A 16,591-nucleotide genomic window follows, 5' to 3' on the forward strand; every position below is an offset into this window, starting at 1 on the left:
TTGGCCGATGAGCTTGTCTTACACATCATCGAGATTGTCCATGACAGCAGTCCACAGGATTTATTCAATGTTGCGCTGGTCTGCTCTGATCTCTATGTCAAGGCTCGATGCCTCCAACACCGCCTCCTCGCTCTTGACTTCCCCAGGCACACCAAGATTACGCTGACAAGTCTCATCTTCGAGATTTGGAGCGAGGACAGCTCACCTGGCCGTGTGGTGGCTCACCGTCTACAATGCATGCAACGCATCGACCTCTTGTCTGCCATTCGCACACTCGACTTCTCCATCCCCAGTGTTGGGGGAGAACCTCTCTCAGCGCAACCAATAGCCCAGCCAACAAAACACGACAGTGGAAGTTCCTCCGAAAGCCCAAGACACCAAGCCAGGACCCAGGAATGGATCATATGGTGAAAAGGTACCCGATCTGGCCCCTCGCCTTCGGCCAGTACCATCCCAATCCATCATGCCTATCGTCAACCCCTCTCATCAACTCGATGCCAGACCTGCGCGACATCCACTGGCATTGCCGGCACGTCCACAGCGCCCTCCCCCTCCCAGATACTTTGTCCTCCCTCAAAACCAATTCCAAAAGCCCCCCCATCAACCTTCACCTCTCCATCACCACCAGAGACGACCGACGTCCCAACCCACGCCTCCTCCAGCTCCTCTCCCAGCTCTTGACCTACCCGCTCACCCCGAACCTGACCTCACTTAAAATCAACATAACCTACTACACCCAAAACTACACCCGCCAAATCCTTCACCCCCTAAAAGCCATCCTCTGTTACGCTCCTAATCTACAAAAGCTTTCTCTCGACATCTGGTACCACCGCGGCGCCAGCGGCCAGGGCACTCTAGACGAGAAATACTTTGGCTTCGGCTTCACATCAGCCGAAAAACTTGCCACCAAAAGGCTAAAGCATCTTACAATCCACGCCTACCCATTTGGCCGCCCTGCCGTGGCAGGCGAATCAAATTGGAACACCGAGGGCTATCCACCAAATACATCCCCGGAGGTCGACTACTGGGCCAGAGAATTTTACTGGGGAGCACCGGAGACGCTCCAGCTGTTGGACGTGGGGTGGATGGGGACAGACAAGATATTGGCCAGCGTGGAACTAGCGGGCAAGCTGGGGACCTTGAGAGAGCTGAAGCTGGATGGGCTGTACGGACCTGGGATGAGGCCCTTGCAAGTGGAGGGCTCGGCTAACAGAGACTATGTTGAAGGGATCTGGGGTTTCTTGCGGTACTTGCCACAGGGAAGACTGGAGCACATCAGTTTGCCGTTTGTAGGGGGAGATGTTATTCCAGTGGAGGCAGTTACGTGGTTTGGAAACACATTGACGAGACTGGATATCACACGTTCTGCAGTGACAGAAGATGATCTCTGGGTTTTGGGGAGGAACCTGCCGCGGTTGCGGGAGCTGAGGATTTGGTGTGAGAGGCAACACGGCCAGTCGGATCATGGCGATGGCGGTGAGGGCAGATGGCCGGAAACAACGTTTGGTGTGCTGGCTGATGCAGGCAACTTTCCGTCTTTGCGAGATTTGCACCTCACCTTTGAACTTGGGTTCAAAGAGAAGCAGATACAGCCGCCGTTGACCGAGAGGATACATGGTGGTCGTCGCAGTGGTCATAAAAGCCCTTCTCTGCAGCGGGTATATTTGTCCGCCGGAGAACTTCCAAAGAGGAGGAATGACCCAAGCCGCTTTCGAGGCTTCCTGGATGCCGAAGAAAGAGCAAAGGCCTCTGCTAAGAACGCAATGAGCTTTGTATGCTCCCCACATCTTGATACCGGAGGAGTGAAAATCAAATGTCCTAAATTGGTCAATGCTGGGTTGTCTGAGGAGAAATTACAAAGAGCGTGGGCACTTGTGATGAAATATCAAGTCGGGGATCATGGAAACCGAAAGATTCAAGAATTAGAAGACAAGGCAGTGGCAATCTTGGAAATAGAGGGCGAAAAGGCGGCCATGGGAGATAAATATTGGGCCCTTGTAGCCGCACTCAAGTGTCCCCGATGGGGTGATAACGAGGGCAATTATACGACATGACAGGTCCTTCAGAGGCGCGCCCGGACATTGCTCGCCTTCCTGATATCGTAGCCCAGTTCTTCTGCAATGCCTAGGCCGGCCGTCCTTCCAGAAAAGATGCACCCGCCCAAAAAGGTCCCCTCCAGACTGTTGTAGCCGTGCACGCCTCCACCTCCAAATCCGGCGACCTCTCCTGCAGCATACAAACCCTTGAAGACGCTGCCATCAGCCTTCATCACCTGGCTCTTCAAGTTTGTTTCAATACCGCCCAGTGTCTTTCTTGTCAACAGGTTCATACGGACTGCGATGAGAGGCCCGCTCTTCTTCTTGTCCAACAGCTTGTGCGGTGGCGCAATGCGGCTGCGCTTATCGGGCCAGTAGGTTCTCGCCGAGTTGATGAGCATGGTCTGGGCATCCTTGGAGAAGGGGTTGTCGAACTGGCTGTCTCGGGTCTCGACCACGTCCTTGATCTTCTGGTAGTCGAGGGGCACGCCTCCCGGGATCTTGGCCACCAGCTGGTTCATTCCCTCCACCAAGTCCTCCAGATTGTCCTTGACTACAAAGTCGACACCATGCTTGACGAAGTTTTGCACGGGAACGGTGCCCTTCTTGGAAAGAACGCGCTGTGTCAAGACACCCCAGACAGACTTTCCAGTGACATCTGGGTTTTGTTCCGACCCTGACAGGGCAAACTCGCGCGCAACGATAGCCTGGTCGGTAATAAACCAAGTATAGTCGTGACCGGTGGAGCAAATATACTTGAGCGTGCCGAGGGTGTCACAGCCAGGGAAGAGGTGGTTGGGCAGCCGCTTGCCGTTGGCATCGAGCCACAGAGACGATGGTGCAGGCAGCACACGAATCCCGTGGCCAGGCCAAATGGGGTTCCAGTTTGCCAACCCTTCTGTGTAATGCCACATGCGATCCCGGTTGATGATGTTCGCGCCGGCACTTTCTGTAATGTCGATCATCCTCCCGTCAACATGATGCGGCACCCCAATGACAAAGTTTTGGGGGACCTTGGGGCCCAGTCTGTCGACGGGCCACGCGGCTTTCACCTTGTCAACATTTCCACCGATGCCCCCCGATGTGACGAGGACGGCAGCTCCGTGAATCTCAAATTGGTCGACTACGGTTCTTGACGACTTGACACCTCGAGGAGAGTTGTCCTCTTCGAGTATGCTTCCCTTCACACCCACTGCTCTCCCTGTAAGCTCATCCAAAATAATCTCGTCGACACGGTGTCGGTGTCTGAACTCGACGGTCCCCTTCTTGGCGGCCTTCTTCACTGGCTCGGCAAAGACCCTAACAACCTCAGGGCCAGTCCCCCAAGTCAAATGGAATCTGGGCACCGTGTTTCCATGACCATCTGCTCGTCCATCACCTCTTTCAGCCCAGCCAACGTTCACCAAGAACCCCAGTCCTCGAGCTTTGACGTAGTCCTCCATTTCATCAGTAGCGAAATTGACGAATGCCTCCGCCCACTTTCGTGGCCAGTAATCCTCCTTCTCGCGGTCAAACTGGGCCGAGTTGAACCAGTCCTTCATTGCCAGCTCTCTGGAATCCTTGATGCCCATTCTTCGTTGGTAGGAAGAGTCGACGCAGAAGATGCCTCCCAAAGACCAAAACGCTTGGCCGCCAACATTGTTTGCGTTTTCTTGATCGAGGAGAAGGACGGGAATGCGAAGACGGGAGAGCTCAAAGGCAGCGACGAGACCGGCGAGGCCTGCGCCGACAATGATGACGGGCTTTTGGGCCTTGCCCGCGGACGGGTGTCGTTTGGGCATTGTCGTTGGAGAGGGGTGGTTGACGGGATGAAGTTATCGAGCAATTGTCGAAGAGGAGATACTCGGATCGCTCGGAATGGGTGTATCGGGGCAAAGCAGGTGCTTTGAGGCGGTGTCAGCTCGGTTCGTTCGGTTGGATTCGGCACCGACGCTGGAATTTGGCCTGAATTTTGTAGTGTAAGCACTGGCAATGGCGACTGAGAAGAATAACAAAGGACAAGACCAAACATATGCTCAGGAAGGGCCGAGCAGGATTAAGACTGGTAGCCCCATGGCGGCGTCACGCGCGGTGCAACGCCAAGATTCAAGCCAGCCTCGGTTCGTTTGACTGATGGCAACGGATGGGCGTGGTGCGATTCAAGGTCCAACATCCCCCGCGTTGCGACGGTTGACGATTGCCAGCGCTGCTTGCTCTCAGTCGGGTGACATGGACCAGGGTTAGGGTCATACCCCAGTTCTGCCCCTTGCTATACCCCGCTTCCCCGCATTCCGCCTGGAGCTGCCAAGTCAGTCAGTCTCTCGGAGAGTCCACTCTGGATATTCTTACTCCAACGACTGTTCATCTTTTTTTTGATTGGAAGTGCTTTCATTGCCTGGGATCGCCGACATGTCTTCACGCTTATAACAGCAAAAGGTCTCTACGATAACTTTCTCTCTGGTGATGAGCAAGGATTGGTGAGTCTACGCTCCGCTCCTGCAAGACATCACTGACCGAGATGCAAGCAGACCGTCACCGTTGTATCCAACTTTACACCTCCGCCAAGAACTCATGATGCAACTCCCCATTGCAACCCACACGACTGGAAAGACGGACACTTGCAGTTAACGTCTTTGGCCACTGCGATATCTTGCAAAAACACCATAGTGCTCACGAGCAGCCACAACTATCCATGTCTCTCAATCGCAAGGCTGGCGATGGGAACCATACCTACCCACTGCCACTACCACTGCACCACAACAAGATGGCATAACCCGAACACGCCTCGATGATAACTCCTCGGGGTAATCCACAGATCCAAGAACTACTCCTCCTTCTCGCCCGCCAGGGTCCATGTGAAGGGAAATGCCGGTCGCTGTGGTCTAGGCCAGTAACCCCCCTGAATGGCTGTGCCGCGGCAACATATTAAGCTCACTTCTGGGTGCAACCGTCGTGGCCACTCATAATCGAGACGGATGTTGATCGTTACAGCTTGTCTACAGAACCGCGGCCAATCATGGGGCAAGACTGCTTGGTGAAAGAACCAGCTGAAGACCCCCCGCCGTTGCGGTGCGGCATTGAACCCCGATGACACCCTTTTACCGGCAAGTATAGTACGTGCATTATCTGAGAACAGGGTGAGATGCTTATTTTCTGCCTGTCGCTCTTCTAGATGACCCGCAAGGAGATCTCTTTTCCTTTTCGAGAAGCCCGAAGCCTTGTCTGGAAGGCTCGTTATATAGCACTGACCCCATCACTCATGGCAAACCCGATCGTCGTCACCCTCGTGGTCCTCCCTGGCTAACTGATTTGTCTGTCTACCTCGAATTGATTTGTTCACTCTATCACCATGGTAGATGTCGATATTCACGAAAAGCCAAAGGAAAAGAGATCCATCCGCACATGGACCCCCTGGCTCGAAATCGTGGCGCTCTCAGCCATTCTTATTTGTATTATCTGCTCAGCCGTCGTTGTCACCGTCTCTCACGATCAAGAAGTCTCAACCTGGCGCATCAGCCCGGCTGTGTGGCTCGCCATCTTTTCGGCCATCTCTAATGTGGCTTTCAGCTCTGCTCTGGCCGCAGGCATTGCCGTACGTTTCTGGCTCCGTGCTTCGGGCGGCACTCAACTCTCCCAGCTTCATTACATCTGGGATCATGGCCGCGGTCTCGGCTTCTGGCCCGCCATCAAGTCCGGCTCCGAAGCTCGCAAAGTAACCCTCATCTGTACCATCGCATACCTCGTTCAGTTTGCTTCGGGCCCTCTGTTTCAGCGATCAACCCATACCTTGGCTCAGAACCGGGTTGTCCAGCAGAACATGTTCTTTGACATTGCCAACAGAATACCTGATGGATGGTCGGGAAACTGGCAGTCAGACAGGACAGTCATTCACAACAGGAGGGTCATGTCGCAAACCCAAGCCTGGTACCGCAATGACTCCATCACTGTACCATCTACGGAAGGATATGTATGCGATGGCACTTGCTCCGGGTCGGTCCGCGGTGCGGGGTTTGTGTACACGTGTGCCCCTACCACTTACCAGCCCCTGGACTTGTCAACAAACGCCTCACACAAAGCCACCGTCTTCCACATCCGAGCCGAGCTAGTTGCTGACGAACGGTCCGAACCATTACTCACTCTCTTGACTAAACACATTGACAAGCTCGAGGGCAACTGCCAAGCCACTGTCAAAATCGATCGCTGCAACATTACCGCCGCCGTGGTGGAACATCCCGTCATCATCCAAAATTCCACCGCGTGGTTTGATCACTCTGCTCTCAAGTTCAATCAATCACTGCCCATCATTTCACCATACATTTCCGCCGGTGACTCCCTCACCACGCCGATCAACTCGGGAGTCGGTCCGCTCGCCGGCCTGCAAGCCTTTGTCTCTGGGCACATGTACGATAATGCGACCACAACCTTCAATCCGACCCTCAAGAAATGGCTCTTTGCTGGACCGGGGCCGGGAACATTGGCCGACGTCTTCTTCAGGGCTGAGCCTTGGGATTTTGGGAACCACAGTCTCATCAGCTGTGGGCTGAGCTGGGACAGCCCGACAGAATATGTGCTTGCAAATCTGCACGAGTGGCAGTTTCGTGTGGCCGAGCGAGTGGGCAGGGGTACCGAGAGGCAGAGCTTTGAAGTCACCAAAACGGTTCCGGTCTTGGTGTTTTGGAGCGAGAAGCAGTATCTGGGCCCAGCGTTGGCGGTTGCAATACTGGGGTTGCTCTTTGTGGCGAGTCTCAGTTGGGGTTGGTGGAGGCTTGAGAAGCCGGTTACGCTCAGCCCTTTGGAGACGGGCAAGGTGTTCGGTGGTGGCATCTTCAGGGGTGTCAGGGGCGATGCCACTGTCAGCGAGATTTTGAGAGAGGTCAGGGATATTGAGGTAAGAGTTGACACCGAGAGTGGGGTTGGTGCAGACGATCGGATCACACGGGTAGAGGTCGAGATGCAAAGACCCAACAAGGTATACACCACGGGGTCTGGCTCCGGAATCTATTTGTCCGAAGGGATCGAAAGGGGTGAAGGATCTCAAGGCGGGTCAGTTGCAGGTAGCACACGAGTGCAGAGTCACTTGGGGCAGGCCTAATGGACGGTTTGCAACAGTTTGTTTCTCTGGAGCTGAACCTGGATACCTTAGCTGTTCGCGTCGAGTTCTTGCACTACCCATGACTTCAATAGCCACGACTCAGCATCCGAGATATATACGTTCTCGCGATAGACACTATTAGGCACTATGTAAAGACTGTTCCTTCAGACACTCTCTCGCACGCGTTTCCACACCCTCCATATCAGATTTCAGTTCGTTCACATGCCAGGAAGCTTGTCAAGCCCTGTTACTCTTGTTAGTCTGAACTTTCTCTACAGAGCAAGCAATCAAGAGGGGAAAACTTACAGCCATCGATATTCTCCTTCACGGTCGTGGTCTGCAGCTTGCAGTTATTGGCCTGCGCCACGCTCTGCGACTTGATCCCGTTGCTCAACAGCGGCGTCGAGTCCATGGCTCTCTGCAGAGAATCGCCCTTCCAACCAAACAGATAATCGGCATGGGTCCCGTATCCCTTGCTATCGCCATAACTCCAGACAAAAGGCTGAGAGCCATCTGTAGGCCAGAGGTCCTTGTTGTTGAAGGGGGTGGTGTCCCACATTGTCTCCAACGCCACCTGCGGCATCCGGACGGGATGGCTGGAGGGGCATGGGCCGGCGTTGGTGAAGGCACCCTTACCGGTGTTGTACATGTGGTCTTGGTGGTTAGGGCTGTCGAGATTCTTGCCGTCCCAGCAGGCGGGGAAGTGGTGAATGGCCATGATGCCGGCTGGGCAGGGCTCCTTGGGGAAATCGGCCGTTTCGGGGAAGCGGGTCATGACGTCCTTGAGGCAGGTGTAGCGGAGGCCGGGGTTGTTGCCGTTGGTGGCGGTGGGCGAGCCGACGGTCATGCGGAAGCCGGGCTTGAAGGCGGTGATCTTTTGCTTACCGTTGGAGTTGAAGTCTTGCTGGAGGTAGTAGACTGTCATGCCCCCTGTCAAGGAGCCGAGTAGGGCGTTGGGGTATTGTCCCACGCGCTTGTAGGAGCCGTTGCGGGCTTTGAAGTACATGACGGCGGTCCAGTAGTTGGTAAAGTCCTCGCTTGTAAATTGGGTTAGCCTGGTGTGAAGATGACGACATTCGATGAGAGGTAAGGATACCCACCTGAAGGAACAAGTGGTGCAAGTGGCCTTCTCGGCGATGTCAACCTTGGGGTCCATGGTTGCGTTAAAGGCGTTCCCGCCAATGATTTGGTGGACATGAGACGAGGGGACCTTTCCAGGCTCGACGATGGGATCAAGGCGCTGAACCGTCAAGGTTGCGCACCCGAAACGGAGGTACGCTTGGGCCGGGGCAGCAAACCCAAGTGCGGCGAGGGAGTTCCACTTCATGATGTTCTTTGTGATGACGATGATCCACGATGATCGTGGGAACAAGACAAGGCTACAAAACAGGTCGAGTCCAGGTCTAAATACCTGACGGGTCTTTTTATTCTGCTATTCTTGTCATTCAACCTTCGGTCAGAGCGGCAGCCGGCCTACAGGATGCATTCCCAGCGTGGTTGCCGCCACCGCGTTGATAGCTCCCCTTTATCCAGACATCATCCACGTCGGCATGACCTGCTTGGGCCTTCGTCCCAGCTCTATATCCCCGCATTCTTGAGTGTTTCCTTCGTCCAATAACCATACTTCTCCCTCCCCTCAATCAAATGTTTCTACCTCTCAAAGATCTTTTACTGGCTGTTGAACAATCACTAGGTAAACAGAGGACACATCCATTCTGCCACATGCGGCAACTTTGATACCGATTGGTTGCCGCCAGGATGTCATACAAGGCCTGATCAAACTGTAAGTAGGAAGACAATCTCTAGCAAGTACTCGGGTTGGTGGCCTTTCATTTAAGCTTCGTCTAAATCCCTGTGCACTACTCGGCTCTCCTTCCGAACCCGAGGACAGACCAGGAAACAACAGGCTGTCACGGCAGTTAAGCAATTGGATGGGCTTGTGTGCTGCATATCAAGCTCTCTCGCTTCTTGCTCGGCAAACCTCGTTGACACCGGCAGATTGCTCTAGATTGAGTGGGGCATTCGGATGTGAGTTCCGCTGTCGGTAGAGGCAAGGGGAATGCCGGAGGTAGGTTGTTGAAAGGGGGGTGAGGGATCAACATTTACTGGGCAGGAAGATAGCTAGCTATAAGCAAGTGGGCAAGAGTTCAGTTTTCGAACAAGTTTCTATCCATAGATTGGGAAGCTGGCTGCCCGAGCCTTCCTCCAGTGATAAGCGCATTTAACCGAGGTACTGTTCTTGAGTGATTCAAACAGTTGCGGGTACGCTGTACTCGACCCTACCTACCTACCTTGCGTATCTAACTTATTGAGGCTCCGCTGTTTCGAGTGCTGAGAAAACAGGGGGTTAAATACCTGGTACCCCCGAGTTTCAGTAGGTATGTATATTTCCATCTCTATTCATTTACAAATTGAAAGTAGCTGTGTAAGCCCTATCGACAGATCTCCCTCACTCAAACGCCAATAAAGCCATGATCCCCTTACCCCCGCCCGTAAAGTCAAGTTGGCTGCTTGTTATATGTATCGTTATTCATTGCTGAACATCTCTGTGTTGTTTACTCTGACCTCTTCGGGCGTGAGCCCTTCCAAGTGTTGTCTTTTCTGCGTCCATTTTCCTCCATACTCTTGCTGTTCCATTTTGCTGACGCTATCGAGTGTCGTTTTGGTACCTAGGCAGTAAACCTGTTGACATCATCCCGGTGTCTATTTAAGCCCTGATCTCACCCGCTCGTGATCTCATTCGGGATTTGTGCATTCTGGTACCGAATCGGACTTGACGGTGAAGCTGTGAGACGCTAGGCATCTTGCGACGGGCGATATTCCGGCGCAGAAGCCTCGCCTTCCTCGAGCGTGTAGATGATCCACCGTTTTCCAAGCTGTGTAGACGGGATGGCAAGAGTCAAGGCTGTTGATGTCAGAGCTGGCACTATGATCTTTGGTGATGGCCTAGTAAAAGTAAACTTGGATGACATGGACCTGGGTACCTTTGGCTCCTTTGGCTTTAACTCCTTCATGGTCAACTGTGGCTGTGAATGGGTGGATGGAATTGATTTTCGAGGTAGCAATGAGGGTGACTCTGGAGCATCTTGCTCATCATCGTCGTCTTCGTCCTCCTCGGCCGCAGTTGAGGCTTCGCCTGTCGGTATTGCAGAAGAGGATTCAGACCCCAGGTTTGATTTCTTGCCACTGCACGCCTTGACGTATCGATGTCTCTGAAGCAATGGCAAGTTTTCTTTAGTCAGTTTCGTTAATAGGTACAAGACAGCCAAAAGACATACCTTGAGGGCATCTTTGCGTGAAAAGCACTTGTCGCAGTGAGGACAAGGAAACGGTTTTGTGGCTGAGTGTATCCTTCTGTGTCGTTTGAGATCGTGGTTTCGGCTGAAACACTGAGTGCAAATATCACATTTGAATGGTCGATCTTGCTGAGAGGACTCTCTTGACACCGGATAGACACTCCCTCCTACCCGCACGTTGAACTCATGATACGGCCCACCTGAACTGCCTATTGATGGGAGTGACGGAGGCGGTTGACCAAATCCTTGGGGCATATACCCTTGATGCTGATGAGCTACCATTCCGGCGGGCGGAGCTAGAGGCCCACTATGCGCAGGATAATGGCTTGGATGTAGTGAGGGGGGATACTGGGAAGCGGGCGGAAGAAGACTGGTGATGGGAGGAAGCTGACCTCCGAATCGGGATGGAGAGGATGATTGTGGCGGAGATCCGGGCAATGGCTTCCGTGCGTAATACTGTTCCTGGGATCCCGAGTCTTGGTGTTGTGAAGACAGCTTTGAATTCCACGCCGGTTGGAACCCGGGGCTGCTGGTAGCGGATAAAGAGTAGGCAGAGCTGGGGGAGTGTAGGTCGCTTGCCTGGGGGCTTCTATCGTCGGCCCCAGAAAGCGGAAAGCCGGATGACGGCGGGAGCGAGAAAGGGGGCAGTCCATCGCGGTACTGTTGTCTTCTATCATGAGATCTCGGTGATGATTGTTCCGCCATTTCTTCAGCAATTCCCTACATAACACAGGAAAGTGAGATGTTCTGGGAAAGACAGGGAGTGTCCAGTGTGACCGGGCCCGTTAGTCCTGGTCCGCATCTCAGCTGAACAGACCCCCGTCCCTTGAACAGGTGTGGCTGCGCCGTAATAGGCATCGCGCAAAACGCGCTTCCTTGGCGACAGCCTCTCAGAAGCTAGCACCGGTCATTTATTGCATGCCGAGCCCTGGTATTTCTTCTTTTTTACCTCATCCCGCACGGGAAGCCTAAGTCAGATGTGGTGCGACATTGTTGGACCCGTGGAAGCCACTGACAGAAGACTGAACACCGCAGACCATGGCGCGGAGTTCCAGTGGTACCCTTGGCAGAACGCCTCTTTTCTAAATCAGCATCATATACCTGACGTCTTGTTGAGATCCCCCCCTTGGCAGTCAGTCGTCTCTCATGCTTTCTGTGAGATGTCAGTATCTGAGCTACCGATTCGGTCTCTGCCACGCCACCAAGGGGTCCCTTCCGATGGCTGGTACGTCGCTCACCTATCGAAGCTAAGAAGCACCCGGTGATGTACATGCATGGCGTGACGCCACCGAGCCACGAAGACACCGAGTTAACTGAAAGACGGACGAAAAACTCCAGGAAGTGTCTTTCACGGCGCGGCGCCGGCCAGAACAATCCAGATGTTTCAAGTGCTGCGCCTCAGGTAGACTTTGGGGACCAATTATTGTGGATAGACCGGTGTTAGACGCGCGCCGTGTGGTCACACAAGCTGTCTGGGCGCTGAACATACATGTAAGCTATTTAGGTAAGGTGCGGAACGACACCGCCTGACATTGGGACCTCGCATACTGGCAAAAGAGGAAGAAGATCATCATTATGAGGCTCTGCCGACCTCTTTGGTCACGAGCAGCCAACTCGGGTTACTTTTGAAAGGATTGCAACATTCCGCTTCATCCAATAACAAACGTTGGCGGGTTGGGCAATGTTCTTGCACACGGCTAGAGCAATCCAGGGGTTCAGGGGGCCGGAATTGCATCAGACTTCCCACCATTGCTTCATGTTTTATAAAGCTAGCCGCCGTCGCTGCAGTCAACAAATCGGAGACCATATCGATTTAATCGGGTATGGTGTAGCGGTAACATCGTTGACTCTCACTTCTCAGAAGTGTCTGTTCTCTCAACAGCCCCGGGTTCGACTCCCGGTATCCGAGTCTCTTTTTTCCCACACTTTCTCACTTGCACAGACACATCATCTTGATACACGTGCGGTTTTGTTTTTTTTTGGAAGACTACCTCGCTATTTTTATGCTTTCTTGCTCAATCAAACCTATAACGCCCCCTCCCACAACTCCATTATTCAAACCCATCGACGCCATTGTATGTGGCGAAATTATGGCAGGCTCAGGAACAGCTTCAATAATTTGGGATAGATGGGCGTACTGTTACATGTTACTGTTAGCAGAGCTCTGACGAAAACCAAGACTGTTTATTGAAGGTTACCCAAGTCCAGTGACTGGATCCCAACCCTCTTTCACCGGGAAGCCGTTGCTCCCACATCCTGGGTTTGATCCAGAAGTGATGTCAGTGAACACTTCGGGATGATCATACTGCCTCGCAGTTAGCATTATCTCTTCATCGCCCCCTTCGAGATACTGACCAAAACTTGGTGGATAAACCCGACTGGCCGCTTGCCTCGGACTAATCTCTCCTCGTTGATCAGAGTAAGGATAGAAGCCCAAACCGGTACCGCCACCGAGGTACCACTCATGCTATCAGCATATCCTCTGAGAACAACCCTGTAATTGTCTCCAATGGCCGAAACATCAGGATAACCTCTGCCGCCTTTGTTGAACCTCTTGCCCCTCTCTTTTCCCAGCACACTGCCCAGCAAACTTGGCTCCCATCCCCACTGCGTGGAGGCTGCTGTAGCCGTTAGGTTGTATCCCAGCTCTGTGACGTTGGCCCGCTTCAAATACGCAGCCACGTGCTTCTCCTGCCATGGCGGCCTCATGAAGACATTTGAAAATCCCCCTCCAGAAGCAAATCTCTCTGTGGCTGTCTCGATGAACTTGCCCTTATTCTTGGGGTCGGCCTTGACCAGTGTAGCACCCACGCTCAAAACATAGGGACAGTTTCCCATGATTCTTGGAGAGAACACCTCTCTATTCGGGCCTAAACAGCCAGCCTGAGGGTCCCCCCTCCTTCCACCGACGCCATAGTCGCCAGAGGACTCTACCACAGTGACCCCCTGCAGTGAAAGCTTCAATATCTCCATGCACTGCCTGCGGGTGTAGGACTCTGGCCAGGCGTGCTCGAAGCCCGAATAGGAGATAGATATGACGTTTGTTGGGCGGTAAGTGCCGCACATCAAGTCGCCTTGGTAACCGTATCTGTCGTTGTTCGGGTTCGGGTACTCGGGATCGCGGCAGGAGTCGTCAGCACAATTTCCTGTCTGATTGAAGGCGGCCATAGTGCAAAAGGAGCCATCGATGGCGTCAAAGAAGGCTTTTGTCTCGTCAGTATTTTGATCAACGCACGTTAGCAATGAAGCCACTTACTATTGAAGAAGCCAGGGTATCTTGTATCAGCACGAGTCTGGTCTTGCTGGTACCATTCGTCGTCTGTTTGGAACAGAACAGTCTTTTGAGGCCATACCAACGGAATAGCCACTTGGAAATCAAGATTGGCCTCTTCTCCTGCTAGCTGGGGATCCTCAATCGGGCCCTCGGCGCCGTTGATCGACTTGAGTTCGGGATGAGTTCCTTTCGGGATCCATGGAGCGACATATTTCCAATAGGTATCCATGTCTTGTTGATTGTAGTGTTGAGCGAGACCTTGAAAGATACCCAACTCGTTGCCTTTAGTCGCTTTCGTTCCAGCTGGGATTTGATACTGGTCTATCACCCATTAGCTGCTTACATCTCTCAGTCAAACATTTTGAACCTACTTCGGATACATTGAGGCGTGATGTCCACATCACAGCCCTCTGTTACCTCGAACTCATCTTCATTCTGGTCCGGCTGGATATTTCCGGCTGGTTTGGTGGCAGTAGGAGTAGACACGCTGGTGGTGCTTGTCGCCCCTGATCCTCCCTGTCCCTTTCCCTTGCCTCTGTCTTTGTCTTTATCCTTATCTTTGCCCCCCTTCTTTCGTCCTTTGCGGTCACCCGGGCGTCTTCCCTTCTCGTACCAACTATCGTACCAGACCGACCCTCTCCGTCCCACCATCCTCTTGACAATCTTCTCATCATATCCACCAGCCATCAATTTGATGCCGGGAGTTATGTAATCAATGTGATGCGAAATGTTGTGAGGAACATGATATCTGTGAAGCATTTCGTCAGCAAGATGATCTGACATGGAAGGACTGCGTTGGAAAACAAGCGCTCACTCTGAACAGGCAATGTTTGTTACCCCAGATTCAGGGTGTTCATAAACATGAAACCGAGCAAAAAGCAGTTTCTCGACCTCCTGAACCGGCGCGTCGAACTGAATCCACTATTTCGCACCCGTCAGTACGTTAATGCCCTCAACTTCCCAATCACTCGACCTGTGTAAACTCACCTGCTTGTTCCCGGACAATCCTAGCCTTCTTTCTTCCACGCCCGAGGCCTTCAGCCACTGCTTGACCTCGCCCACCGCCTGTGTTCCCGGCGCAAAGAAGTCGACCACCTCTCGAGCAGTCAAGTGCTTCCCGTAGTTCGGCGATTTCGGATCCGATCTACTCCGTTTTCACGTCAGCCTTTTCCCCAAATAAAAGAAAGAAAAACAGAAAAGTCACACACATGTCCATTAGCAACTTGTGCGCCCGCTCCTCCTTTTCCCGCCCCTGTTTCAAGCCAATTCTCACAGGCAACGTCACCCCATCCTTGACCAGATCCCTCTTCACCCAGCCCTGGAGTTGCCCGTCATGCTGCCGTTCGTGAAGATCATGCGACCTCGGCACGATCAGAGGCTTCCCTGACCTCGCTGTCGTTGGGCCGCCCTCCACCAAAAAGGCCAGCCCCTGGACACTGGCGACAGTAAGAAGAACTGATCGAAGAAGCATGCTGAATGGGCTTTTCCGCCGGAGTGTCGAGGAATCAACGGAAAAAAAGAACACGGGCAACAAAGGGAATAAGGAAAGCAACAGAATCGACGGAGGGAAGGGGAGACCCAGAGCGCGTCGACTGGCCGAGGTAGCTTGACGGCACCGTTGATGACCGACGGGAGCTCATACTTATATTGATTCCCTAAATAGAACAGAGCCATCCTACAGTTTAATATCCCCGATGTGGGCCTGGCCGAGGCCCTTTCCCCAATTCCAGGTTGCCTTCCCCTTGGAAAGTCACCAGCAGTTACATCCGATCCCCAGTTCCAGAAATGTCGTTGCATACCTAATCGTCCTCCCATTGGAACGCAATGCACCTCTGCTGATATTGGACCTGACAAGGACAAGGCAATGCCACTGCGGAGGGCACGTGGCGAGTTACACAATCAATTTTCCCAGTTGCGTCCAGGTCCCTAAAGAAGCAATAACCTCACCAAGGTCTAGAAAAGCCACTACTATATAAAGACACTATTTTAAGCAATGCCTTTCGATTGTTTTTTATCCCCGAGGACGGGCAATCTATTCTGCCGGGTCTTGCATCGGCAGCCCGCTTAGGTTCTCTGCATCCGAACCACTCAGATTGCTCAATGCCCGCCCCTCCCCCCTTTTCTCCCCCTGAGCCTGGACTATGGCGTCCTACCTAACCACCTAGGCAGGACACCACCAGCTATCATGACAAACAAATAAATGGAAACGTGGCAATTGAAAGCCAAAGGTTCTTGTTCAATCAGAACATTTCCCTGCCGATAGAGATCAATCCGGCAAGAGTGTGGATCGCAAGTGGCAACACCGGATAAATGCCCCCAACGCAAGACATCATCATCTCTTTAACACCCGCCGGTACCAAACCTCACAAAATAAATTGCTCGGAGCCTCGGAGGCGTACCGAAAACTCGACAGAACCACGCTTCGGCTCGAGCGTTGAACCGCCACAAGTGCCACGTTGGTACCCGGACTTGTTGGCTGACCCAGCGTGACGATATCAACCTGAATCTATCGCACGCTACCTTGCCAAGACACTTTCCCGTTAGACAACTAGCGGTACCCGAACCCGATGATAAGTATCTCTGATGCTTCGGGTTTTTTTGGGCTCGTCCGTGTTGCAAGACACACGACTGCGAGACCTGAGGAAACGATAATGCCTTTTGATCAAATTTTTCTTCTTCATTCAGCTCCTGCCGAGATATGAATCCCAGCAGCAGACTCACGGCTAAGATTATCCTATCCCAAAGCGTGGCCTGATCATATTACCGCTCCTTTCTCTTCCCCTAATCCTCCGTCGCAATTCCATCTGGCCACCCATAGATAGTGATGACATTCGTTCCCATTAATGATGTCAAGGGGAAAAAAAGAAAAGGAAAAAGAACCCAAAAAAAAAAAAAAACAACCCCTTCAGAGCCA

The 16,591-nt window shown here is 52.9% G+C and overlaps 6 protein-coding genes across 6 annotated transcripts, besides 1 other annotated feature; 2 read left to right on the top strand and 4 right to left on the bottom strand.

Annotated features, from left to right (window-relative positions):
- Positions 1-233: 233 nt before the first annotated feature.
- Positions 234-2,054, top strand: PODANS_5_2890 (uncharacterized protein; the record flags this gene model as incomplete). The annotated part of the gene is made up of 1 exon (XM_001903995.1): positions 234-2,054. One exon carries the CDS (start codon positions 234-236, stop codon positions 2,052-2,054), a length of 1,821 nt encoding a protein of 606 aa, XP_001904030.1.
- An 8-nt stretch (positions 2,055-2,062) lies between these two features.
- PODANS_5_2880 (uncharacterized protein) lies at positions 2,063-3,817 on the bottom strand (the record flags this gene model as incomplete). Its single annotated transcript, XM_001903996.1, has 1 exon — positions 2,063-3,817. One exon carries the CDS (start codon positions 3,815-3,817, stop codon positions 2,063-2,065), a length of 1,755 nt encoding a protein of 584 aa, XP_001904031.1.
- Positions 3,818-5,364: 1,547 nt separating this feature from the next.
- Positions 5,365-7,107, top strand: PODANS_5_2870 (uncharacterized protein; the record flags this gene model as incomplete). Its single annotated transcript, XM_001903997.1, has 1 exon — positions 5,365-7,107. The coding sequence occupies one exon, from the start codon at positions 5,365-5,367 to the stop codon at positions 7,105-7,107; it is 1,743 nt and encodes a 580-aa protein (XP_001904032.1).
- A 256-nt stretch (positions 7,108-7,363) lies between these two features.
- On the bottom strand, positions 7,364-8,434 carry PODANS_5_2860 (uncharacterized protein; the record flags this gene model as incomplete). The annotated part of the gene is made up of 1 exon (XM_001903998.1): positions 7,364-8,434. The coding sequence occupies one exon, from the start codon at positions 8,432-8,434 to the stop codon at positions 7,364-7,366; it is 1,071 nt and encodes a 356-aa protein (XP_001904033.1).
- Positions 8,435-9,902: 1,468 nt separating this feature from the next.
- PODANS_5_2850 (uncharacterized protein) lies at positions 9,903-11,108 on the bottom strand (the record flags this gene model as incomplete). The annotated part of the gene is made up of 2 exons (XM_001903999.1): positions 9,903-10,319; positions 10,386-11,108. The coding sequence occupies 2 exons, from the start codon at positions 11,106-11,108 to the stop codon at positions 9,903-9,905; spliced, it is 1,140 nt and encodes a 379-aa protein (XP_001904034.1).
- A 1,112-nt stretch (positions 11,109-12,220) lies between these two features.
- Positions 12,221-12,312, top strand: a tRNA (tRNA-Glu).
- Positions 12,313-12,597: 285 nt separating this feature from the next.
- PODANS_5_2840 (uncharacterized protein) lies at positions 12,598-14,460 on the bottom strand (the record flags this gene model as incomplete). The annotated part of the gene is made up of 4 exons (XM_001904000.1): positions 12,598-12,708; positions 12,759-13,613; positions 13,757-13,998; positions 14,295-14,460. 4 exons carry the CDS (start codon positions 14,458-14,460, stop codon positions 12,598-12,600), a joined length of 1,374 nt encoding a protein of 457 aa, XP_001904035.1.
- Positions 14,461-16,591: the final 2,131 nt, after the last annotated feature.

Source organism: Podospora anserina, chromosome 5, assembly GCF_000226545.1.
Source record: "Podospora anserina S mat+ genomic DNA chromosome 5, supercontig 1".
NCBI lineage: Eukaryota > Fungi > Ascomycota > Sordariomycetes > Sordariales > Podosporaceae > Podospora > Podospora anserina.